At 40.0% G+C, this 27,314-nt stretch overlaps 2 protein-coding genes across 2 annotated transcripts in view; one reads left to right on the forward strand and one right to left on the reverse strand.

Annotated features, from left to right (window-relative positions):
* Nucleotides 1–4,611, reverse strand: part of HDLBP (high density lipoprotein binding protein) — a 40,285-nt gene extending 35,674 nt beyond the window's left edge. The window contains exon 1 of the mRNA XM_063337640.1: nt 4,473–4,611. The gene's annotated coding sequence lies outside the window, so the exon portion shown is untranslated. The remainder of the gene's footprint in view (nt 1–4,472) is intronic.
* Nucleotides 4,612–4,677: 66 nt separating this feature from the next.
* On the forward strand, nt 4,678–26,036 carry SEPTIN2 (septin 2). The gene is made up of 13 exons (XM_063338935.1): nt 4,678–4,789; nt 7,298–7,330; nt 8,481–8,601; nt 11,855–11,941; nt 12,711–12,834; nt 15,257–15,391; nt 15,622–15,739; nt 17,029–17,130; nt 17,445–17,590; nt 18,238–18,321; nt 20,613–20,670; nt 22,551–22,663; nt 23,053–26,036. The coding sequence occupies exons 2-12, from the start codon at nt 7,322–7,324 to the stop codon at nt 22,653–22,655; spliced, it is 1,089 nt and encodes a 362-aa protein (XP_063195005.1). The 5' UTR covers nt 4,678–4,789; nt 7,298–7,321; the 3' UTR covers nt 22,656–22,663; nt 23,053–26,036.
* Nucleotides 26,037–27,314: the final 1,278 nt, after the last annotated feature.

A 27,314-nucleotide genomic window follows, 5' to 3' on the forward strand; every position in this document is an offset into this window, starting at 1 on the left:
AATATAGCTAGTAATAATTTGCAAAATATTAGTAGACATCTTGAAAGCTTGAAAGATCTACCAGATGTAAGAGTCAACAAAATTGAACCAGCCGTGAGAGACAAATGATGTTGACCAGCAATTTCAAAGTGAAGTATCTGTATTATACGGTAGCTCCTAGAAGGGACCCTTGTATTTTTGAGAGACTGCTGGGAAAATACCAGAGCCTGTGTAGGCAGAAACACCTAAATGATGGAAAAAAGAACCCCTTGTGCTTTAACACCCATAAGTTTCTTATGAAACAAAATAAACCCAGAACAGCCTGCCTACGGTTCTACCTGACTACTTAGACTACCTTTCCTTGTTAGAATTAAAACCTTAAACACATAAATCTAGCAACCCAAAGTCTTCTATACACATAAAATATTCTAAATAAAGAAGCTTTTCCCCCTGCTTTGGCTAGAACTTTTCCTCCTTGTTTGAAGGAGGATACATCTTTTTTCAATGTGACTCCACTGAAGTCATACCATGAGAGCTATGGGGCAACATGAGTTCACAGAAGGAAGATGGAGAAAAAGATCCCTAGAATTATTAGGCATGCAGGACTTTTCCATTTAAGATGGTAATGTAAATCACAAGACTTTAATAGCAGATTTTTAGGACATAAACACTCTTTCTTTTAAAGCTAAAGGACAGCTAAATATAAAGCCACATGCTGAATTCTCTCAGGTATAATTCCACACCCAGGATAAGCCTGTAACCCAAAATTATTCTTCTAAACTCAGGAATTTCTAAAATGAAAAGAACCCTTGAAACAAGCCCCGAACTGGGGACACTAGACTCTTGCCTTAATTACCAGCCTAGCACGGGGTCTGGACATGAGCTCTAGGTGTCTCTTGAGTTCCTCCACAATTCCTACCACCCCACCCCGCAACAGGCCCTACTGACCAGGACCCTCCCTCCCATGCCAAATGCACTCTTCACAGCCCACAGCAAACACCACAGCCTCCTGGTACCACAGACTAAAAACCAATAAGCAAAATAAAAAAACACCAGCAAAACCCACCACGCTACACAATACAGCCTAATGCTCTCTTCTTTCAAGCTTAGGGGAATTAGGAAGAGAACAGAGGCCTAATCCTACAGCTGGGTTTTACTTTCCTATCTCTTCTTTATCTGTTTTCAGCTTTTAATACAAATAACACCTACTTAATTCTTGCACAGACCCATGTTGCAAAAGTTTTACAGGCCCTGGGCCTCTCAGCAACATGCTCTTGGACAAGTCAGACTCGTTACATCCTGGGTGAACATGCCTTTCTCAGCCCACTTTAAAGAAACCCTGTTGCAACTTTTTCAGCGGTGCATGTCTTTGTCAAGATTATAACAGCATTTCCACAGGGGTAATGCTACGGAGAGGAGGCTATTATTGTGCTTGATCCACAGGGTGCAAAAAGGCTTGTATTTCTTGTTACGGTATCTTGCCAGGCTATGCTTGGGTGCCTACTCCTGCGAAGGATGAGACTAAGTGATCTGTAACTTCTCTCTTTCTGGCATCGAGGAAAGTGCAAAGGCAGTTTCCAGACCCTGCCAGTTTCAAAACACCCATGAGGACACTTGCCAGGGTCTTGCTATTTTGCTTTAAGGTTCCTTTTATAAGCTCTGCTCTACAGATTTCCATCTGCAGAATTCCTGAATGCAAAACAAAGTTGAACCATTGTTGATTGACTTTTTTTTTAAGAGAAACATTTTCAAATAAATCTGATCTTCTACAGAAATCCACAGCTCAGATTGTCAGATACCCTCCCACTCGTGGTGAATGATTTTTTTCAACCACACACCTGCATTCAGCCTGAACACTCTGGGCTGGCCTCAGTGCCACTGCTGACTACTCTAACCATCTGACTAGCAGTGTCCTGGGCAATCACCTGAATTCTCACAATAGCACAATCCTAAGTGCGTTTGTGCCACCTTATCATGCTTCTGTATGCAAAGGGAAGAGTATGTCTTGGGAAAGGCTGTATCAGCTGAAATATTGTAACTGAAAAAACATCACAGTTTTCTTTGAAAAGTTGTGAACTGCACATGCTTGGGTGTCTGGGATGGCTCTCCACTCTGATAACAGCTACAAGGTTACAGATCCAAGGTTACAGATCTCTTCTCCTCTAATAGACCACACTGTCTTCAGAAGCAGCTTATTGTGAAATGGAAAAGTGACTAGCTACTTGACTAAAAACAACTGCCCTTACTGTACCCAAAATAAGTTACTATTGTTACCATTATGCTCCATAACATAATGATAATGTTATGATCCAATTCCAGATCAAGAGGAAATCTCTTCCTCCCCCCTCTGCCTTGATAATCCCAGCCTAGGGAAGTGAGACCAATGAAAAGGCGGGGAACACAAAGACCTTTAGCACATAACAAGTAGTGTAAATTTGTTCGCATTTTCAGGCAGAATTGGGGGAGAGGAGGGAAAGAAGACAACAAGAAGTGAGCTTAACTTACAATGAAGGAGGAGACAGGAGTATGTGCCACACTACCAGGAGTGAAACACCAGAACGATTTATATAGGACAAACGCAGAGTAATCTTTCTCAACCGCTTCTTAGAAGTCACTTAGAAAACTCTCTTTTGAGAATCATCTAGGCTTACTATATATTGCCGCAGTGGCAAAGCTCAGACTAGATGCTGCCTCTACCACTCAACGTTTACAGACCTCCTCCACATCTAGCGAGAGCTTTTCCTGTGCCTGTCATTCTGATCTGTGAAAAACTATACTACTGTGGACATTTTTGGAAGGAAAAGGTTGAGGGATTGCTGTGGCTTGGGTATGTAGGTGGCCCTGCCTATGATTTGGGCCATGCTGCATGAAAATCCACATAAAAAAAAACCCAGTCTTTCTGTTTGTAACAGCTTAAATCTTAACAGGCAAAAGGTTGGAGATACAGAACTTCAGCAGACACACAGATAAAAATTACATTACTGCTTCCTTTCCTGCCTTGCCTCTGATGTATAATCCTGTACTAGAGGCAGGAATATCCAACCTACCTACGAAATGATACCTGAAACACCAGTTTCCAGTCTAGTTTGGGAGGGGGGAAGAAAACCCCAAACCCGTTATACTATCTGTTGCACTGTCTTCTAACTGAAAACAATTACATAGCATTTGGGCAGCAACAGCAGGAAAAACGGAGACTAAATCATCGAGCAGCAGCTTCACTGGCCTTACTAAGCAGAAAACACGCCATAAAGCAATACCCACATATCAGTGTGCAGAATTTTCTCCATCATTACACAACAGCGTAGGAAAAGAAGTGACTCCTTCAAACACTCCTTGGGACTGTGAATGTCTCTAATTTCCACTTCGCAGACAGAGAGTTGTGAATTTGGATTCAAATTCTAAACTAGAGCTGGGAATTCAAGGACCTTGGCTCATCTCATCAGCGATGAGTGAACTGCTGTTGCTATTACTAACGTTCCCAGCACAACCTGCTCTCTTGCATCTCGTCTTTCGGTGGAAGGAATTGCTCTTGCCAGTTGGGAATCCTTCCTACCGTTTGGGGAAGGCCAGTATGGGAAGCGCAACTTATCACATGTCAAGCCACTTTAGCTATAGCCAAGCTGGGCCCAAGGATCACAAACTCCATGCGCTTAACCCTCTTAAATTCTCCTCAATCGCTGGATCACCCGGTCCTATAAGCAGCCTGCAACAAAACCTCGCTACAGGACTAGAGAGCGGTTCAGTGAAGAGGCAGAATTTCCCTGCTGTGGCACAGAGGTGGCTGGCTCTACCTGAAGAGCCACAGGTGAGGCACAAGCCCTTCTCCAGAGTGGCCCGTGATCGGAACCTCAGCTTTTGGGCCCACCAGTGGTGCAGAAGGAGACCATTACACTCATGCTCGAACTCTAAGAATCCGAGGCAGACCAGGCCTCGGCACACCATACAGTATCTGCCACCAAGCCCAAGGAGGGGGAGAAGGCGACCGCATCCGTGCCGTCATGGCGTGCGAGCCCTCCTCAGCCCCGTCCCCTCAGGCCCGGCCGGGACACCCAGGGCTGCCCCGCGGGGCAGAGGGCGGCCGCCGCGGGGAGGGGAAGCTGGGCATGACTCATGGCTTCTCTCCGCTCGCCGGCTGGCACCGCAGCGCGGGGCGGCGGCTGCCGGAGGGAGCGGCAGCGGCGGAGGCCGCAACAGCGGGGCGGACACCCCGCACCCCGTCTCGGTGATTTGGGGGGGGGGGGGGGGCACCCCGGCGGCACGTGGCCCACCCCGCGCCAATCGGAGCGCACGAGACCATAGAGCAAAGCCAGGCGCTCGCTAGACTTTCCGCCCGCCGAGCCCGTCTCTCTGCTGCCGCCATCTTGTCGGAGGCAGCGGAACCCCCCCGGCCGCGGAGCCGGGCCCGCGCCCTCCTCCCGCTTACCTGATGCGCTCCCCACCCCCCACCGCCCTCCCGCGCGGCTGGCGCTACCGGGTGGCGGGACCGGCTTTACCTCTAGTAGGCCCGCAGCGAAGCCTATGCTGGGTACGAGGCCGAGGGGCCGGCCGCCATCTTGGTGAAGAAGAGGGATGTGCGTGACCTACCAGCACACGGGTGGTCCCTCCCCCACGTACCCTTGGCCGGCGGGTTGCTATGGGAACGGGCGAGGCGCATGCGCGCCGGCCCCCGCGCCGCACCTCCCGGCACCGCCCAGTGGGCGGGGCCTGGGGGCGGGGCCGAGCGCCTCGGCTCCTCCCCTTCCCTCCTGGCGGTGCGCGCGCGCGGGAGCGGCGGTGCGGGCTGTTGGCTGCGGGCGACGCGGGTCGGCAGGTGAGGGGAGGGGCCCTGAGGCGGGGGGCGGTGAGGGGAGATGGGGGGCCCTGAGGGGAAGTGAGGGGCGTTGCTTTTCTTCGGTGGGGCCTGGGGGTCCGTCTGCGCGGCCCCTTCCAGGACAGCCCCTTCCCCAAGCTTTCCGGGAAGCCCCTCTGACGTGCTCGGCGGGACGGGGCTGAGGGAAGGCGGCGGGGCGGCCCAGAGGGGTGCTGGGAAGATGCTGGTGAGGAGGAAGCGGGACGGTGGGGGGCTGCGGGGCGGCGGCCGGCGGCATCTTGGGGGTGTCGGAGGGGTGAGGTAGCGCCTTGCCTGCCCCCGCCGAGCGCGGGGCCTTGTGCTCGCCTGGGCCGCCTGAACGTCGGGTGCCGCCGACAGGAGGGCCTCGGAGATGCCGTTCCCTCTTTCCGGAGGGGGTGAGGTAGTGGCTCCAGTGCCTTTTGCATGCCACGCTTCGGAAGACGCTCTCGTAGAAAACTACAACCGGGTTGTTGAAACCGCAGGGTGAGGAACATGATCGACCAGCTCCAGAGGAAAATCTGGACTGCTCCGAGACTGTGTGCTCCTGCCTGTGTGGGAGCGCTCAGCCGCTGCTCTGAAGGGAATGCTATGGGAAAGAGCTTTCCTGAAAGATGTCTGTGCTTGGTCCGTGTATTAAAACGTAATGTAACTGCAGCCATCTGCATAAATAGCTCTCCTTTGCATCTTCATAGCTGTGAGAAACTTTCCTCCGCTCTTAGCCTTCCCCTGAGAAATAGCTGGGTGACAGACAAGCCTCGTGAATGACAAGAATGTTCTGTGTTCTAGCAGGATCTGGTTTTGTTTGGCATTGAAAATCTCTCGTGGAGAATGGTTAAGCAGGGATCAGTGACATCACTCGGCAGGAAACACTCTTGGAAGAGTTGCTGTCGGAGCAATCTTGCATGATGATAAAAGTCTCACAGATAACCTCTTCAGTAGTTGAATACTTCATAGGTCATAGACCAGCTTATTGACTGAAATACAGACATTGCAGATACTGGATTTTATTTTTAGCATGAAATTTCATTTGAGAAGCATGTTACCCATTTTTATTCTGTGTGCGTAATCAGGATGCCAGGTTTTTGTCAGCAAGTTCAGCTTCATGTGAAGTGACACCAAATTGCTTCAATGTTTAGCACCTTTACTCTGTCCTTCCTCCTTTTTTAGCCTTTCTCAGAACTGACCTCTTCCTTATTGTGAGGCGGGAAAAAAAGCAGCTTGGTAACTGTTAACAGTGAAGTAATCATGATGAGCTAAAAACTTTCATCTTAATAAATCTAAAGGAGGATGCAGTTATATACACACATATACCGTAGCTTTGGGAAGTAAATGCCATAGCTGCTGGAAACCATCACCAGTTTGAAAAGAACTTCACTTTCTGCCTAGCACAAAAAAGGTTGGGCTCCTGTCTGTCTGACACAGCAGGCTGTTCAAGATGTCTCTTTGATGGGAGGGACAGACTGAAGGGTGCTTCAAAGCAATTTGGTGTCATTTCACATGAAGCTGAACTGACTGACAAAAATCTGCTTGGAAGAAGGAAGGAATCAGTTGGTGATAATTTCAAATCTGTAGAATGAAAGTGGGAGTGAGCTAGAGAGATAAGGGGTAGCTATGGTATGTGGGCTTTGTGAATGGGAACAGATACCTTTTTGGTTAGAGGGCAAGCCAGGGGAGGGACTAGAAGGGGGACTTGAAGCACTCCTCACTTGAAGATACAGCATATGCTGACATTTTTTATATTGCTGTGGCAAATTACATGTGTAATTTGTGTAATAGTGTAATAGAAGTTCTCTTCTGTTGGCAGGTCCTTGTTTGTCAAGAGACTTTTTTGCATGGAGGTGCTAGATGAGATTTTTTTTTTTTCATGTCTGCTTTGTATCTCAAAGGGATGCAGCTGCATGTGAAAATCTTATCTAGGCAACAGAAGTTAAGATTACTGAGTTTGCAAGCATCCAGACGAAAGAGGAGGAGAAAATGTTTCATTTTGAAGCTGTCAACTCTTTGCAGAACACTTGAACATGAAAGGAAATGTTGAGGGGAAGGAGGCTTAAAAAGAAAAAATAATACAAATGGGTTGGGTTTTTTTGAGCTTTGAAAAAGCTGTTTCCTGTAAATAGTAAGATGCCTTTAAGCAGTGTGTTTGGTTAGCTTCCGGACAGGATGTGAACTTTTCTTTTTCAGACTTCAAAATGGTTTGTCATACATCTAGTGGCTTTAGCACCCCACGTTTATATTGCTTGAATTTATTGCCCCATGATCTTAATACGAGCAAGCTGAAAATTCTGCCACTTGTTAATACTGAAGAGTCAAATACTTGTACTCTGTGAAGCAATTGACACTGTTTCAAACTCTGGACGTCCAATCAAGAATGCTTCTTTCTTAATTTCATGTGTTACAGTGGGTTATATTGTTTTGTGGGGTTTTCGGTTTTGGTTTTTTTTTCTTGTATGATTTTTAATAAGCTGAAAAACATTATTATTTTTCCAGATTTGTTCTTGACTTTCCATAAACATGTCCAAGGTAAGAACAACGTTTCTGTCTTCTGATGTAACAATGTGGAACAGATAATTTGTTTTTAAATGTTCATCTGCAAGAGTAGAATGTGTAACTTGCATCGTGTTTGATGGTGACGAGTATGGTAAATTTATGGGTCATAAGAGAGAATTCACATTTAGAAGAAATAATATTGAAAGATTGAGTGATGTAAAAGATACATTAAAGTAGTTTTCTACAAGTATAAACCTCTGCAGTTAACTGTTCAGTCCTTCCCTCTTGGAAGGATTTAATTTTGGTCATGAGGTTGCGTACAAACTCCCTGGTGCATATTCATTGAAACTTCCATTCTGCTATTGTGTTTTGAGCACAAACATTTAAGAAAAGGATGTTCTTAGATTTAATTTCTTCATTGATTTATAGAGTCAACTGATCTTCCAGTAAAATCCGTTATAAACAATGTGGTAACTTAACATATTCTTGACATACTGGGATTTATCTAATTCTTGGTCCCCTGCATTTGGTATAATGGGTAGAACATCCATATTAGCTTATTGGAGCGAAATGAACGATAAAGGGTGCTTGAGCAACATGTTTGAAGAGGAAAACTAATAGATCTAATAGAACTAATTTCTCTGCAGTATTCGTAGCGGTGGGCATAAGAAACACTATTGTGTAAATACCCCTCCCCCCCGCCCTTTAAAAAACATCTCTAAAGAGGACTTACAGCAGATGGGTATCACTTCGCTGTTCTTTCACTGGGTTCATTTGGATGTGCTAAAAACAGATTAGAAAGGGTCACCTTTTTATTTAAGTCCAGAAACATTGAACACAAGCTTTTTTACTTGAAATGTGTCTGAAGACACTATTTTAAAAGCGTGTGATTGGTGAATGGACTTCATACTTCGATAAATAAATGTTCATGGTTTTGTTTCTTTTTTACCTAAGGTGATCTTGACTGGATAGCTGAATAAATGAAACTTTTTTTCTTTTTAAACTCTAGGTGAATGTCATTGTTCTGTACTTCATTGAGAAACTGTTGAATAGGAGGAATGCCTGTGTAGTTTTCTCTCTGTATGTCATGTAGCTTCAAAACATTTGAAATAAAAAAAGCAGTTATGCAAACAGGTATGTCGTGAGCAGTTGCTTATTGTTGATTATTTTATTTTATTTTTAGCAACAGCCTGCTCAGTTTACGAATCCAGAAACCCCTGGCTATGTTGGATTTGCAAACCTTCCGAATCAGGTTCACCGGAAGTCTGTGAAAAAGGGGTTTGAATTTACTCTTATGGTGGTCGGTAAGGAAATATTTTGTAGTCTTTCTCAAAATTAGTATTTGCTCATAGGGAATTTGGAATTCAAATGAATATTATTTCCACTATTGTAAGGCTTCAGCTTGTCTCAGAAAGCTCTTCTGTACTGTAGCATTTAACTTTCTTTTATAGTTTAATTCATGCAGCAGTTGTTTTCCACACTACAAACCATGTTTGAATGCATTAATAAGTTTGTGGGTGAAGTGAAGAAATTTTGTTGTGAGGATTATTACTTCCCTCCTTCTCTTCTCTCTTAGAGGATTCAAGCATTCCATTTAAAATATAGTTTAAAACTGGTTTTGCATTTGAATACAATCTTTGTTTAGTTGTGTGTTTTGATTAAGTGAATAGTATTAGGGAGACTGTTTGGTTTAAGATGTTCTTTATGCTTCTGTAGCTAAAAAGAATCTGGTCTTTCCCTTCTAAATACTCTTGTAAGAGAAGAATGAGAATTGGATTAGTTGGTTTTGATGTAAGCTCTTACTTTTAAAATTGATCTTGATTTTCTGTTAGCAGTTGTAATTTAAAGTTTAATTCTATTCAATACTTCATTGAGAGTCTGTGTTGGTATCTGGAAGAAAAATCTAGTGTGTCTGCAGAAATACCTTCATCCTCTGAGAAGCTGGTGTTATTTTTCCAAATTAAGTAGGCTCCCAAATCAGGCTTGGGCGTCTTTTATTTCTCTCCTGGTCACACTGCTTGGGAGCTGTAACTTCTGAGTTTTGGTGTTTGAACTCTTTAATTCTTGCTTTTAAAATAGGCTTTTGCAAAAAGTACCCTAATAGAATTAGGTTCTTTATTACCTGGCGTCACAAGAAGTAAATCTCATTTGTGTGTTAGATTTGTCCAAGAGAGATCACAGTGGAAGTGAGCAGGAGAGGTGAGGCGGTACATGGTAGGAGGTGTTTAAGTTCTTAATTGGTTTGGATTCCAGTAGTTACAGAAAGAGTCTGCCCTCAAACCTTTCATTAGTTTTGCCAAATAACAGCCCTAGCATTCCTTTTATCCTCTTTCTCCCTTTTGTAGTTCAGTGTTAGACAGAGGTGGCCCTTACTTTTGCCTTCCTATAATTTTATCGTAGTTGTTTCCTGTATCTTTCATTGGATTTGCTTAGGATAACATCATAATGGATATCTTATAAAATCTAAGCGTTAAGCTAAACTATAAGCAGATGTTTCACATTATGGTATCTACTGTAACTCTTCAGAATTTACTGTTCAGTGATCATAAAAATCTGAACAGTTCTGAGAAACTAAAGATGCGCTTTCTCAAAAGATGTGTAGCTAAACTTAATTTCCAGATCTCCTTGAGATTAATTGCAAATAGTGCTCTGTGAAACAGTTCTGGCAGAAAGAAATGTAAAATTATATAGACCAAACAGTTGTTTCTAGTCTCTTGTGAAATATTAAATAGGGGGAAAATGACACAGTGTCAAAGTAACAGAAAGGCAAATAACCCCACCCACGTCTCAGAGTAAAGTTTACAGTTGTTGCCTGCCAGTGTTCTAAGGGATAGATTAAAACTACAGGAAGAGAACTTGGAGAAAAGTAATTTCATTGAAAATTTGGAGTGCTACTTTAAGACACATTAGCAGAGAGAGTCAGTCGATGTAAGATAAAATAAACTGTGCTTTAAATTGTTGATGATTTCAACAGTTTGGAATGTGAATTCTTTCTCTTGAAATATCCATGGGGTTTAAATATGTTCTCTTGTGGGCTATATCACAATGCCTGTATTGAACTGTTATTCTTTGTTAAGTTCCCATGCTGCTTAATTTCTGAGCAGGAGAATGTTTCTTTAAAAGCTATCTGCGCTGACAGAGTCCTAATCAATGATTTTTCTCCTTATTGTTTTTTTCTGCTATTCTTTTATTGTTGTTTGTGAAAATATGAGCTGGGGTTTATAACAATTTGGCTGCTTGGCTGTGTTGCTTACAAAGAAATCCTAAGCACTTGTATTTATTAACAATTTCGTGTTCATTCTCATTATTAAGCTATGGCTTCATCTAACCAGTTATTTCATTTGAGAGTCACTAAACTCTAATATTTTGGCCAGTAGTTAGAGTAACTGCTTTTTTCATTAATCCTTGACAGCGACTATAAAAAGTGATTTGGTTTACATGTAATATTTGCCCAGACTGAAAGCATGGCATGTGCCACTGGTTAAAATCATACTTTTTTTGATTTTGCTGAAATGATGCCATGTGACTGTTGAGTTGCTCTGGCTGCATTTCACTTTCCTGAGTGAAGGCTGCACTGGTAAAATCTGGTCTTAAGAGATGCATTCCGTAAGGCATTAAAATCTGGCAGCTCCTAGTCAAATCTTTATTTAAAAAATAATTCCATTTCTTTTTTTCTTTCATTCAGATATTTTTATCAGATCCCTATTGCAGAATAGTCTGTGTTACTCAAAGGGATTATGCGGCCCATCATTTTTAACATCTAATTTTTTAAATTAATACTGTCAACACCTGAAATAAAACAAAAATTCTATAAAATGATTTGTTCGTTGAATTCAAGTAATGAGCACTTCAAGTTGCTGGTCTTTTTTATGGTGTGAACTTTTGTTCTGATTAAGATCTTGATCTTTAGTTAATTAGTTGTCTTTTGAACTTCCCTCACGGCTCAGTCAGTAGCTCTAGAACAAAAATATATTTATGGTAAAATTTGATAATCCCAAATTTCATCAGTGAAAAAATGGCTTTGTGCGTATGCCCAGTGGCTATGTCATATCCCTCTTCCCTTGGGTTCCTGTTTGCCATATTAGCATAAAAAGCAAAAATAAATCACAATTTACAATGGCTGGCTGTGTAGCAGTTCAGAAATGCCTTCTTTGTTGTTAAATTGATGATATAGCCTAGGCAGGATCTAGCTTCTCGCTGGGTATGATCTTCCACGTTCTGGAGTGACAGCAGAAAAGCAGGCCTTAAAAAATCAGGAGACATGAAATGTGAAATTTTAGGATGAAATTGATCAGAACTCCACTTGACTAGCAGATTTAGTTATAAATCATCATGAAAGCTCTGAGAGTGTATTGTAAAGCTGAGATATAAAAATTGTCATTCAACCTTTTTGTGCAAACTTTTCTAATACAAAATTATAAGCTGTAAATTTAAAAATCACAATTAAAAGAATATTTACATTTAACATGAAAAAAAGTATAGTCAGATGATACTGTCTGGATGCAGTTGAAATTAATAATGTAAATATATTGAATTTATCTTTATATTGAATCACAGGTGAATCTGGATTGGGAAAATCTACATTAATAAACAGCCTCTTCTTGACAGATCTCTACCCAGAAAGGATAATCCCAGGAGCTGCTGGTAAACACACCTTTGTTCTAGTTTCTCTGTTCTTGATGATTTTTGGAATTGAATGCTTTTATCTTTGGATTTTAGTAACAACCAGTAGTGATTTCTAGCTGTAATAATTTCTAATGTATTTCCCGATACTTGAACTGTTTGATAGAACGGGTTCCCTCTGTACCCAGTACATACACGCCGTCTTTGTTGTTTAGTCCTTGGGTGTATTCATATTGGCACCTAGAAAGTTGGTCCCTTCTTTTGCTTAAAAAAACGTCATTGTGTCACAGCAAGATAAACAATCAACTAAAACAATCAGTAATGTTCTTTAATTTTTAATCTGTTGCAATTCTAAACACATGCGTTGTTTATATCTGCTTGGACTTGCAACTTGATTCCTTTGCTTTGGGTTGATATTTAGTGAATGTGAACGTCACGTGCTTTTCTTCTTCAGTCCCATGTCTCCTTTTTATTCTGTTAACCAAGGCATACAATAAACCAATGAAAGAGAATATTGTCAGAAAATAGAGGAAGATGCGTTTTTCCCCTCCCCTGTTTTCTACTTGTTGAATGACTTGCTTTAATGATTTATCATGTTGGCTCACGATTACTTACCACTTTCAACCTTGGGAAAAAAATACATACATGTAATTTAGTATCATTCGTCAAGTTGCTGATTACCTACGTTTTTTTCTCAGTCCCTTTTGCCTTAGTTTCTACATCATATATATCTCAAAATGACATAGCCTTATAAATTCTGTTCTGAAAGATGAAGTTTATTGTATTTCAGAGAAGATTGAACGCACTGTGCAGATTGAGGCCTCAACAGTTGAAATTGAAGAGAGGGGTGTGAAACTACGTCTGACGGTTGTAGATACACCAGGATACGGGGATGCTATCAATTGTCGAGACTGGTACGTATGAAGACTGACATCCATTTCATATTTTTACTAGGGGGTGGGGAATAAGTAACTGAAGTGGGGCTGTATTAATAATGGTATGCAGCTCAAAGTAAAGAGGCATCAATAACTTCCACACAACTTGAAATAAATTTTGTGACACAGATATTTTGATTTATTGTTTTTCTTAGTTAACTTTATTAAGTTTGGGAAAGTTTTAAGTGAACAGTGACCTTGACTTTTTTTTATAGTCAGAAAGCAACGGAACCGTTGGGACACAAGAAATCCAACAATATTCTGAGAATATTGTAATTAATCTAGTCTTTAGTGCAAGTAAAAATCAAACTTTATATCTTGTCCACATTCATCTGAACATTCTCAGATTCTGCATTTTCATCATCTTTGGGTTTGATTGTTTGGTTTTTTTGAGAAATTTACGTTATAATAAGTACTGAGAAATAATGTTGAGATCCATGGCAATCAGTTTTCAATGGTAATCCCTCTTCCCACATCTCTCAAGCCCCTGAACCTCAAGACAGGGACTGGGGAGATGAAGTCCCTCCCATTGTAAGTGAAGGGCAGGTTCGAGACCGCCTGATGAATTTGAACTTGATAAGGGACTTGATAAGTCCATGGGACCCAACAAGATGCATACCATCTCGTCGAGTTATCTATGGCAGATATTGCCATATTTCAAGTCATGGCAGTCAAAGTCCCCTGTGACTGGAAAAAGGGAAACATCATGCCCATTTTTAAAAAGGGTAAGAAGGAGGGCCCTGGGAACTACTGACCAGTCAGCCTCACCTCCATGGCTGGCAAGATCATGGAACAGATGTTCCTGGAAGATATGTTGAAACATGTGGAAGACAGGGAGATGGTTAGACACAGCCCATATGGCTTCATCAAGGGCAAATCGTGCCTGACTAATCTGATGGCCTTCTATGATGGAGTGCATAAAGGAAGAGCTACTGATATCATCTACCTGGACTTCTGTAAGGCCTTTCATATGGTCCTCCGTAACGTTTTTGCCTCTAAATTGGTGAGATGTGGATTTGGTGGATGGGCTGTTAGATGGACAAGTAATTGGCTGGATGGCCGCGTCCAAAGAGTTAACAGTCAGTGGCTCAATGTCGAAGTGGGAACCGGTGAAGAATGGTGTCCCTCAAGGGTCTGTACTTGGACCAATACTACTTACTGTCTTCATCAGTGACATAGTGGAACCGAGTTCTTCCTCAGCAAATTTGCAGATGACACCAAGCTGAGTGGTGCAGTTGATTCACTAGAAGGAAGGGATGCATGCCATCCAGAGGGATCTTGATAGGCTTGAGGAGTGGGCCCATGCAAACCTCCTGAATTTCAGTAAGACCAAATGCAAGGTCCTGCACGTGGGTTGGGGAAATCCTCAATATCAATACAGACTGGGAGATGAATGGGTTGAGAGCAGCCCTGCAAAGAATTTGGGGATACTGGTGGACAAATTGAGTATGAGCTGGCAATGTACGCTTGTATCCCCGAAAGCCATTCGTGTCCTGGTCCGCATCAAAAGAAGCGTGGCCAGCAGGTTGAGGGAGATGATGCTCCCTCTCTACACTGCTCTTGTGAGACCTGTGTGGAGCTCTGGGGCACCCAGCACAAGGCAGACATGGACCTGTTGGAGTGGGTCCAGAGCAGAACCACAAAAATGGTCCAACACTGGCTGGAACACCTCTCCTATGAGGAAAGGCTAAGAGAGTTGGAGTTCTTCAGCTTGGAGAAGAGAAGGCTCTGGGGAGACCTTACTAAGGCCTTTCGAGACTTATTTACCAGGACCTGTAGTAAGTAACAGGGCAAAGGGCAACTGCAAGAGGGTAGATTTAGGTCATAAAAAATAGCTAGATTTAGGACGTAAAGCAGAAGTTTTTTACAATGAGGGTGGTGGGACCCTGGAACTGCCCAGGGAAGTTGTGGATACCCCATCATTGGAAGTGTTCATGGTCAGGTTGGATAGGGCTTTGAGCAACCTGACCTACTGAAAGACGTCCTTGCCTATGGCGGAGGGCGTGGACTGGATGATGTTTAAAGGTCCCTTCCAACCCAAACAATTCTATGATTTAAAATAAATTTGGAACAAGAAGCTTAGATTAGCTTGAGTGTGTGTAATTATACTAGTCAAAAGATAAATACCTAACCAAGAGAAATTTCCTGCAGTTGTTGTGTGTTATATGTATGTATATTTTCTCTTAATATTAAAAATATTCATAGTAGTTTGTTATTCTGGAATTCAATTACAATTTTAAAATATGTGCTCTTCTACTCTTACAGTCTCACAGCATCAGTAAATTAATTTTTGATCATCAGCAGGATATCTTGGTGTTTTAATATTACCTTTGAAACATCGCTAAAATTATTGACCAGTTGGGAACAAGCGTGATTTCTCGAATTCATATTTGTTTTACAGTTTTAAGACTATAATCTCTTACATCGATGAGCAGTTTGAGCGATATCTGCATGATGAGAGTGGTTTGAACAGAAGACACATCATAGATAACCGGGTTCATTGCTGCTTCTATTTCATTTCACCGTTTGGTCATGGGTAGGTGTTTCTCTGACATTTTATTTTTTAAATTATTTTACTTCGGGGACTTGGTTTGTGCCTCTTGACTTCAATTTTTAGGATCAGATTGACATTACTTAAGGAAGTATTAGAACTGCTGGAGTTAATTGGGTGTGTTCTTTCTGTGTAAGGAGAACTACATTGGTGTGAAAATAAATTGGTAATTTAGATTAAAAATAAATTTACCTTTTTCCATATTTTAATTTTAGCCTTAAGCCTCTGGATGTTGAGTTTATGAAGGCTATACACAACAAAGTAAATATTGTACCAGTGATTGCAAAAGCTGACACTCTTTCGCTGAAAGAGCGAGAAAGACTAAAAAAAAGGGTAAGTATTTTTCTAGCTTGCTGAAAAATGCTGTACTTTGGTTATGGTAGCATGGTTGTTGAAGAGAGGGGTGTTCTCATTCAACCTTACTCTGTCCTAGCCAAGAAAAATATAATCTCACGCACAGTGTAACATCATTTAATATGTAGTTTGGTATCTTGTAAAAATTCTTTTATTATTAACTGGGAAATTATCCCTAAAATGTCGCCTGTGAAAAGGCAGATTGGCTACATTTATGATTACATTATGAGTGAATTTTGAAACTTTGGAAAAATATTTAAATGCATTTGCTAGTGGTCATTGCTCCCTTATCTGCTTAATCAGTTACAAAGCAGAGACGGTATCTGCGTCTAGAATGCGCATGTATTTTTTTTACCCAGTCAGAATACTTTTGATTGGAAAATAAGAATTTCAGAGATTTTTCTGATTTTGGGGTTGTTTTTCTTCCCCTGTGTCATCCTCTTCTAATACCTTCCAGTTCTTTCTTCCATAAGGCAACTCCCCTTAACACATTCAGTGTTGCAGGAATTGATGATGTATTTGCTGAGGGCGGAAAAAAACCATCATGAATTAATAACAACTATGAAATTTAGAAAAAAATGTTAGAATTAACTTGCCAGAAGGCACACTTTATCCAGTCTTAGGTGTTATATTTAAAACATTATCTATGATTTTTTCAGATATTCTGAAAATCCTTATATTACTCAACTTGCAATGAAAATAGAGAAGTATACTTTAGTTTCATATACATATTGTGCTAGAGTTCTGCAGAAACAAAGATTATTTTTTTTAAGAGCAAAAATTGGGTTTATGGCAAATGGATTCCAGCTGCGGATGCCATTCTTAGCAGTCATGAAGACAGAAAAAAGTATTTGTCGTGTCTGTAGCTCAGTTAAGTTTTTTGACACTCCCACCCCTACCCCCCAGATAGTAATTCAGAGGCAAGAGCAAGGAGTTTTAGGCTGTTCAAAGCAATTATGACTTCTGAGTCAATGCTTTATAATTTAAAAAAAACAATTGCAAAGGTTTAAAAAAAGGTCAATTTCTTATGTGTAATCCACAAAGGACACTGTTTATTTGAACACTGTTGTTTGTCTGAAAGTCTGTGGCAAGCAATTGTTGAATATCATGAAGAAATGTGGTTTTTAAAAATAAATAACTTTCCAAGTAATTTGGATCAGTAAGATAGGCCCAAATTTCTGTGTATAACTGATTAAATTTTACCTTAAGATTTAAAAGCACTGACTTTACATATATATTATCTCAATGTCTTATATTATAAATCTCAGATTCTGGATGAAATAGAAGAGCATGGCATCAAGATTTATCACCTACCTGATGCTGAATCAGATGAGGATGAAGATTTTAAAGAGCAGACCAGACTCCTGAAGGTATGACTGGCTTCATAGGTGACATATGCGGATAATATACTGTATCTTTTTGGACTGCTGTGATGGCTTTAGAACAAGATACATACTGTGGCCTGTGATGAGACCTTGAGTGAATCACTGTGTGTCTGTCGCCAGGCTTCCCTATCTGGAAGACGGTGGCAATAATTACTTCTTTTTTTATTTTTTTTACACCTTTAAATTAAAAGCATTATGAACTTATTACCGTAATATGCAGTGCTGAGCAGAACAAGAGTTGTTCTTGGAGTTGTTTGTTCTGTTTCCTAATTAATAATTTTTGCATTTTTGGCTTTCAGGCCAGCATTCCATTTTGTGTAGTGGGATCCAATCAACTCATTGAAGCGAAAGGCAAAAAAGTTAGAGGCCGACTCTACCCATGGGGTGTAGTTGAAGTGGAGAATCCGGAACATAATGACTTCCTGAAGCTGAGGACCATGTTAATGTAAGTTAGAAAATTCCAATTGAATGGTATTTTTAAAAAAAGTCACCAGGAAGATAATCAAACATTGTACTGGGGATTTGTAGTGGTTGTGGAATCCTTGGAGACATTCAGAATTTGTCTGGAGAAGGCCATGAGCAGCCTTGGCCTAGCTGGCCTAGGCAGGGATTGTACCACATAAGCTCCATAGGTTCTTTCCAATCTGAATTACTTAGTGATTCTATGAAAATCATCTTTTGTCTAATTCTTTTGTCGAACACAGTATTGTATTGCTATTCGGATCCATAGGAACATAAAACAGGTTGTTTCACACCTCGTGCTTATTTAAATATATCTCTATGTGGATATATATCTGTGAAGGAGTAGACTTCAAAAGTCCACTGGTTGTTTTTTTTCAGGCTTTGCTACTCTGCTTCCCTTGCCCAGCACTGCTTCATCAAACACCTCACCCAGCAGGACAGCTTATGTCAGGTCTACCTCAGGATCTGAGATGGTCTCTCTATGTGTCTTTTATTGGACCAGTCTGATTTAAATTAGCATTTTAAATGGGTGTTCATGCTGAGCACATTGACCCAATACAGTGCTGAATGTGAGTTGGTTAAGCAAGCTGATGTGACGCAGTTATGCTTTAATTATTCTTCTTCCTCCAGCACCCATATGCAAGATCTTCAGGAGGTGACCCAGGATCTTCACTATGAGAACTTCCGCTCTGAGAGGCTCAAACGAGGCGGCAGGTTGTCATCTTATGGTTACATGCTGTTTCTTCCTCTCCTGAATTTATTTTTTGGTCTCTCTCTCTCCTGTCATTTCATTGCTAGGATTTGGTAGATCACAGATAGCTCTGTAGCTCCAGACAACACCAAGTTCAGTCGACCAGCTTACATTGAGCGTAAGAAAAAGTATTACATAAATCTGAAGAGGCATTTGTGACATTAAAAGGGTATACTTAGATCTCTGCAGTTAGATTGGAATGTTTGAGGTAAATAAATGGGGCAGATGTCTATGATAAATGTTGTCTTCAAAAATCCGCAAGTTAGGTCAGTGCTGATATGTGAAAGGTTGGTGGTTTTTTTCATAATTAACTACTGGCCTATTTGGACTGTGTCTTTAGAAAGAGAAACTCAAGTCCTTCTGTAGTGCTTTATTAAACATGCTATAAATAAATAATTTTCTTTGCATGGCACTGACAGTATAGTGTCTTTCAGCCCTATTTTGAGCTATGGTGTGTAGGGCACAGCTTTCCTGGTAAGAGAGACAGGCAGAACACTCCATTTTTAACTAAAATAGCAGGGTTTGTAAAGTTGAGTTTGTGAGTTCTTGTTGAAGACTGGATGTTTCCTGGTTTAGATTTTTCAGTTGCTTCTCTTATGTCAACCACTAGAGGATTTCATAATTGCACATTTCAGTGGGTTTGACATATTTTGCAAAGCTTTTTCGGTCATGCTGTTGACATAGGTTTTGTCACACGCCTCGTAAGTTTTCAGGAAAACGAGTTTGTCTGCTGCCTGTTATCTGACAGGTATGTACTAAGGTCTTAAAAGAAATGTGCACTAAGGTCTTAAAAGAAATGTATCCTAAGGTCTTCCAGACTTAAAATAGTGTTGACCGATTTTTAGTGGATTTAGAGTTCCCTCTGACAGGGACCTGTGACAGTAAGTTGCTGTTAAGTTGGGGTATCTTTCTTTGTGAAACTAAAACGTATTTTTGTATCTTGTGTAGTGAAATGGCCTATATATCTTTGTTTTCATAGGATATAGTTAAGTTTACTGTAAGTGAGGGTAGTTTGCATGTGAATTTATTTCAAACTTGCATCTATCCCACTGGCAGTGCTTGACAATTAGTGCTTTTTGACTGTATTCACTAATGTTCTTAGAGGTTTTTGGGCACAGAGGATTTTTTGACAATCTGTTTCTGTTAACCTTTTAACAAGTATCAGTTTGTTCGCTTTGCACTTTTGATGGCACTTGTGTGACTAGATCTGTTAGCAGATCTTCTCCATTGCAACATGGGGTAGAAGAAATCCGTTAGCAAAGCGGAAGGTAATCTTGAAAGTATAGTACATAAAAATATCCTTATGTTTGGTTTCTCAGTGTAAAACTGGAACGTCCCAATTAAGCAAGAGTGCTGAGATACTGATTGAAAGCATTTGCTTAATTTTGACAGGCGTACTCAATGTTTGTACTATACTTTAACATGTTATACAAAAGAAATCTTTTGGACTTAAAAAAAAAAAAAAAGGGGTGACAATACTAGAAAAATAATCAAACTTCAAAATCTTAAGTGGAGCAGAGGATAAAGGGTTCCTCCAATTGGAAGGACTCCAGATATGTACAGTGGTTGTGTTACTTATATGGTTTTGGTTATAAGCCTTTTAGATGTGTGGTAGCAAACATGGTTCGTGAAGTTAGAGATGGGCTAGAACTACATCGCAGGAAGGTTCTGCCCGGAGGTAGCCAGGTTTCCAGATACAGAATTGCGTAGAACACTGGTTATTTTGCATGTTGCTTTGATATTTTTGTTGACATCTTGTCCAGCATTACCTTGAACTTATATTTTGATTTAGTTGTATTGATTTACTGCACCAATGAAAGAGAATATTTGAGTATGTGTTTGCAGTATTTTTTAATTTGCTGTATCTGTGTGGTACTCAAATTGCAATCAGTCAAGATAATGTTATGCTCAGGAAAACTGCTATACTTGAATGCTGTTCAGAAATAGTTTTTATTGATACCTACATGCCAAGATGTGTCATGTTTTAAAGTCACAGCTAGAACAGTTGACATTTGTTCTGGGCATAACTTTATGGAGGAATAAGGGATAAATTGATGTCTTAAAAATAATTTTAAAATAAAAACATTAATCGCAGCTATGTGGTGAGCATGTTGCAATGAAATTTGTTTCTATTATGAAACTCTGACGTATAAGATGTGTTCTAAGAGCCTTGATTTTTGTCAACAAAGCATTCTCTGGAAGTTCAAAATCTGCCATGTATGCACATTATTGAACAATATTTATCTTATTTTAGGAAAATTGAAGATGAAGAAGTAAATAAAGACCAGATTCTGCTCGAAAAAGAAGCTGAAGTAAGATGACAGAACTCTATCCTCTTGTAATGGGGGAATTTTTATTCTTGTATCACTACTTTAGGTCAAATGATTTATATGAGCTTGCTAATTTGTAAAGGGAAAAGACAGAATTTGCTAATATAAAATTATTCAAGGTGCAGTAACAAAACAGAATGTGAAAAGCTGTAGAGGAGTCTCAGGATACTGATTTATTGGAACAGGTAGAATCTGGTAAAATGCCTGACCCCGTTGTACTAATTAGTGATGGATGTAATGCGTGTTGTGTGGGGCGGGCGCGCCATCCTCGGATGAGTAAACATTAAGTTAGCAATTGCAGACTGGGAAAAAGTCAGTTCAGCTCTGCAGCAAAGGAGGGAACAATGGTAGGAACAAAGAATGAAACGGAAATTCTTACTCTGCCACTATGATAAGTCCATAATGCATAGCTCTAACACTGTTTTCATTGTCCCGCTTACCCAAAAAGGCTATAGCCAAGACTAGAAAAAGTACAGTGAATAGCAAAAAGTGGGCAGAAAGGCTGAAGTGGAGATCTGAAATAGGTTCTGTACAAGGGGAGATTACGGTAAGGTTCTTGTTGGGAAGTAGATGATAGAGGGGAAGGATATAGGCTTATATAATCATAGATGGCAGGATGAATGGGAATCTACTATACAAGAAACGGGGTCACGTTTAGCGAGATTAATAGGTGGCTGATTTAAAATAAAAAGATACTTTTAAGCTAGTCTGTAAATTGTGGAACTCATTAGCATGGAATTTTGTGCACAGCAAGAACGCAGATAGGCTTAAAAATGCTGAGAGACTGGAGAGTTTTACTTTCTCCATGAATGTGCTCACTAAACACAAAGGTAGAATTTTTTGGTTTAGCAAGTTCAGAATTGACACACTTCTGGGGTTTGAGAGCGTATGTCAGGAAATACTGTGTGTGCCCACCTGGCTGTTAGGCTTTTCAATGCATTTGCTAATAGCCAGCGTTGGAGAGAAGGCTGAGTTAGATGGACTTTTTGGTCTGCCCTAGCACAAGCAGACGCTCAGTCTTCTACTAGTGGTCTTAGCGGCTACCCAAATCCCAGAAGATAACTAGAGTAAAAACGTAAAGGGTCGTTGTTTCAAGGAATATGAAGAAAGAATAGCATAAAGATTTCACAGGTTTAACTTTTCATTTTTAAGCTTAACAGTTTAGTTTGAGTTTAAAGTATAGGACCACAAAGGCAAAGACATCTGAAAATATTTCATCAGGGAGGTTGACTTCCCACCTGTCACAGTTAGGTACAATAAAAGAATTTAAGTATTGTACATGCGACATGGCTGAACTAATCTTAGTAGCTGAGTTCCATGATTACCCTGTGTTTAAATGTTGCAGTGCTCAAAATTGAGCTTCAACCATTTTTAATAATGCTTATGTCTCCTCGGGTGATTGGCCTGTAATACTTGCTTCCACCTAGTCATCACTAGCAAGGGAGTTGGGAAGTAATCTTGACAATTTTTTTAGTAACAGATACAGATGTAGTTTGGAGGGACATAAACAAGCTGCTTGTCTTCTGGTGATGAGCTTTAGTAAGTGTTGCTTCAGCACTTCAGCACCATCATTTTTATGTGATTAACTTCAGAGGAAGCATAGATTTCCATTTAGGGATGCTTAAAAATCTCATCCCAAATTACAGTAATGAAGCCTGCTTATTTCAGTCAGTAAATTTCCAACGTCTTAAGGGATGAAGAAGAGCAGTAGAAAAAGATGCCGTAACCTGAGATTGTTACCCATCAGATAGTGCAGATGTGTGTTCCCTCTTTAATATAAATAATTAACAGTGTGGTGGCAGCAGAGAGTCATATTCTGAAGTGAGATTAGGCTAAAGGATTGTTTCATGCTGCTTTTCCAGCTTCGTCGCATGCAGGAGATGATTGCAAGAATGCAGGCGCAGATGCAGATGCAGATGCAAAGTGGAGAAGGAGATAGCAGTGCAGTTCATGGACACCACGTATAAAGTGTTTGGTAAGATACTCAAATAGCTATCTAAAGGGTTTTTCTTTTAACTACTCATTATTGTGGTTGGTTGTAAGAAGTTTTGGAAAAATGTTTACAAGATGGGTTTGCATAGGTTTCAATTTTAGTTTTAACCACTGTTTGTGAGGTGAAATGGCTTGGAGGCAGTCTAAATGTTAGTGTGCATATATAAATATATTCAAATTTTCCAGAAAGTCAATACAGTATATGCTGGAAAGAATAGTGGAAGGAGTTTTTGAACTTGTGTAAACAGGTCATTCTCAAACGCATGATGAAGTCATTGTTTCATTGTGACTTTTAAACGTTTGCAGTTCTTTCAGGTTTCTAGCTGTAAGAGGATAGTGTATCGTAAATTGATTTTTTTGTCTTGTTTTCAGGTTGCTTTATATCCTGACTTAAAGGAGACCTTCTGGAGTTGAATTGCGGTGCTGTCATACCAGAAAGGATGGCTTTTGCTCAACATGTGACTTGGAGTTTGCTTTAAAGTTTAACGTGGAGATGCATTGTGGTAACTCCTGTGATACGTATTTCATAACCTGTAGTCAGTTGGTATTTTATATATTAAACACATTTGACTTTGGTTTTGTTTAGTAATTCTTATATTGAGCTTATTTTCAATTTCCCATTGTATTAGGGATACAAAATAGACATTGAAACTTTTCTAGCCTGATAACAGTGTTAGATGATCTTTTTTTAATATAGCTTATTAACTCCTTGCTTTTAACTTCTTATTACATTTAGAAATAAACAGCTGTCAGTCATATCTTGTTCAATGGCATGTAATAGTCACCTCACTAGGGATCCCTGCCAGGTTAGTTTTATGGTTTTTTTGCAGTGTTTACAGGTGTGTGTCTGTGAGAGCATCAGCCCTTTTTCTGTCTCTGCTCGGTGCAGACAATTTTCTTGGCCTCTGCAAGTATCAAATTAAAATTCAAGCATGCCTTGTGTCTTAACAAAAGAAATAAGAGGAAGTGCCTCTTTAAGAGGCACACTGTATTTTATGTGACAGGCATTATTTCCTTCATAGTGAACCTTGAGGGACGTATATTCTTTATTGTTTGCCTAAAATATCTTACTTTATTGCAGATAATTTTTAAGAGCTTCTTGTAGGTCAGCACAAGCAGTCCTGCTGTTTTCTGGCATTACTGTAGCCAGATAAACTTCATAAATGCTGATATTGTTAAGTGAGGTAAACCCCAAAGAGTAGTTTTTTTATGCATGGGTGTTTCCTGTATACAAACGCATAAGAAATTCTATAATTCCTAATGACTATTTTCATACTGTTTTTAGGGCATTGCAAACTGTTAATTGTAGTACAAAATATATACTAGCACACTTCTCTTTTTTTTAAAGTGATCTGTGCCTGACAGGATCAATGCAAACTGTATTTTAAGGTCTTGCTCCAAGATGGAGTTAGCAGTATTACTTCGGAAGTGACTTTTTTTTTTTTCTTTTTTTTTTTTTTTTTTTTAGGCCAAGGTCACTTTCCTTAACACTGATAGTAAAGGAGACAGTTTTTTAGCTGGGCTGGACTTCTGCTGCATATCATTTCTGGTATTGTATTTGCAGTACATAATAACAGCGATAGTATACAGCTACACAGGTGGTAGCTGATAGGGTAAGCAGTAACACACCGTGGTTGGTGCTTCTACTACTTCTGATAAAGCCAGCAACCAGATTTCCTAACCTGAGCTGTTCCAAAACATTGTTATCTGAACAGCTAATAAATAGATAGAATTGCAACTTTTTTCTCTTCTTTGAGCTCAGGTGCAGCTGTGACTTTTTAAATTTTTTTTTAATGTTTCTTTGATAAAAGTAATAGGATTTCTACAGCTAATGTGTAATTCCAATGGTACTTTACTTAAGTGGCTAGATTAAATATAAACCTGCTAAGCAACTGAAATTTTTACCCACTGGAAACTACTGTTTATTAATTGTTTTATATTTGAATCTTTCTAAAAATGTGAAGTAAATTCCTGCACCATAGCCTTTGCTAGGGAGCTCCAGTTTTCTTCTCAAAAGCAATTACTGTTGAGTTTTGCATAACTCATTTGACCTTCCCTAACCTTGACAAAAGTGAAAACGAGAACCTTTTTGTATGTTGAGATGCACAGAAGTTTTAAGTCACATTTTGTCAAATATTTACATACAAAACTTAGATGGAAAAACATGCACTTCAAAGTTCTTGTCTTGCTTTTTGAAAAGGATGTGTAGAAAGAAAACAATGTGGCAGTATTGTCAGAAAACACTCCACAACACCTTATTTATTTCAAAATCTTTTGATATGTTTTCGTGAATCAGTTGTCATAAATTTACCAAAAGAACTTACTATAAACTTGGCATTGATTACTTTGTGAAGTCCCATGCTGTTCTTCAGTTGCCACAAATCTGTTTGGTTTTGGTTTTTTTTTTTTCTGATAATGCACCGTTTGTCCACTGTTAAGCTATTTTTCTGGTATCTCTCTGTTAAATGTTTCGAACACAGCATGCTTCAGATGCTGTCCGCTTTGCCAAGGAGAGCGACTCTGGGACATTCGTGTTTTCACCTATAAGCTTGGTAGGGTATGGTAAGCTGTAATAGTACTATGAACCCGTACTTGAAGAAAAACTGTGAAATCTAAACTGTATGCAAAGGGGGGACTGGTTGTACGTGTAACTCTCTCTGTGTATGTTGGTTTGATAGTTCTTTTCCTGTATTTTCTAACATGGGAACAAAAGCGGATTGTCCATGCATTTAGTGCTGTTTGGTCACCTGTGGAATTATTTTCAGCAATGTCTTATTCTTTGAAATATTGTGTATCTATTAAAATACTTGATCAGGATGAAATACTCTGATTCTTAGGCAAATAATTTTTGATCTAAAAATTCTAGCAGGAGAAATATTTTCATTTTTGTTTTATTTTTTAATAGGAGAAAGCAAGTCGATGGCACTTGCTGTTTTAACTGAAATACTTAAGACCGCTAACTGCTGCTTCTTCCCAAGTCTTTGGGGCAGTCATTCGTAGTGTGCCTGATGTCTCTGAAGGTCTGTTTCCCCTTCACTTTTCTTGTGATGGTTTTATGGTAAGACGTGAAAAGTGAGACTACCTTTCTGAGATTTTGTTTCAGACAAACTCAACTACTGGTAGAGGAAAGACTTGGAGACAAAAGCTAGATGTTGTTTGGTGACTTGCTGAACTGGCCACAATTCTTTTTCTGTTACAGCATTGCAATGTTTTTTGGTTTAGGGGTCAAAATATTTTTGAATTTGCAGAGCTTTATAGTTGGTGGCAAAAATGACTTGCTCTTGGTACAAAAATCTGTTATATTCTGTTTTATGTATCACCATTAGCCAAAACTATAATAAAAAAATGCTAAAATACACTTTTGTGTGTGTGTGTTTTGTTATGATTCTTCATTATAATCAACCCTGGCAATATTAATTTGTTTGTAGTGATACGCTTTAACTGTAAAGGAGAAGTGCAGATGTGGTTGAAAGAACACATTGATGAACCTGCATAACATACGGTCATTAAGGGTTGTATGCTCCCAGTGTATTGGTACAGTGCGCTTCCCTGTGGGTACTCCCAGAGCTGCCAAAGTCCTGCCGATGGGATTTTGCTTTTCAGCAGCTCTCACCAAACTTGCACGTCGCGTTATTATGTTAGCTTAGAATGAGGGTACTTGTTGTTAAGTAGTCTTTTAAGCGTTAAGGGTTATCGTTTTCTCCAGTGAATTGTGCTTCATCTCTGGACCAGAGACTGAAATGGTGTTTGATCTTTGTTCTAGATATTCCAAGCTAATTTAGGGTTCATCTTCCTGGGAAGTGACTTCAACGACCACCCCTATGGCAGTTACAGATTAAGAGCATGAGGTTGTGTCCTTGTTATTGGATTCTTGAGCAAACTGTTCATACCAGAGGATTTTGCAGAAGCACTTTCAATTTGGAATGTGTCGCTTTTGCATGTGCCCTGGTCTGGGCAGCTCGCTTTGGGTTGCTGTATTGGATTGCTTTGCATTGCTGGGAGGCACACATTATGCGGTCAGACCACTCCACAGGGGTAAAACCTGTTGTGTTTTAAAGTATGTTTGTGTTTCATTTATCTGAAGTATTTAGTGTGGAACTGGTACATTAAAGGAAGATTCATCTTCAGGCTGTAGTGAGAGAAGAGGCAAGGAAGCATCCTGAGTATGTCAGACCTGCTTTTTGAAAGATGACTTTGTATGTACTGATTGTATCTTTTTTCAGAATGACATCCTTTCTGTTCCTTCTTGCTTCTTCCATTTGGTATTCTGCAAGTTTCCAGCATTTTTCTCATATTTCATCCACAACTTTGGGGTAAGGTTCTTGTAGGTTTCCCTTGTCCTAGTTAGTGACAGTGGTCTCTCTACAGAGCTATTCCCTTTTCTGAACAGAGTAGTTGGAGCTTACTCCCTGGCGGCCTTGGCTCTTCAGCAAGGAATGAGGCAGGAGATTGTTTAAAGCCTCTTGTGTACCTGTTTCAGGTCATTCTGAATATTAGGGTGGCTGGGCTGGAGATCGCGTTTACACCGCTTGCTCCTAGGCTTTCCGTGTAGTTGACACCTGTGGATGAATTAGTCATACCTCTTTCTCTCTTCATAAACACTCTAATGACCTCAGAGTAAGTGACTGAGAGCC

Source organism: Chroicocephalus ridibundus, chromosome 6 (assembly GCF_963924245.1).
Source record: "Chroicocephalus ridibundus chromosome 6, bChrRid1.1, whole genome shotgun sequence".
Taxonomy (NCBI): Eukaryota; Metazoa; Chordata; class Aves; order Charadriiformes; family Laridae; genus Chroicocephalus; species Chroicocephalus ridibundus.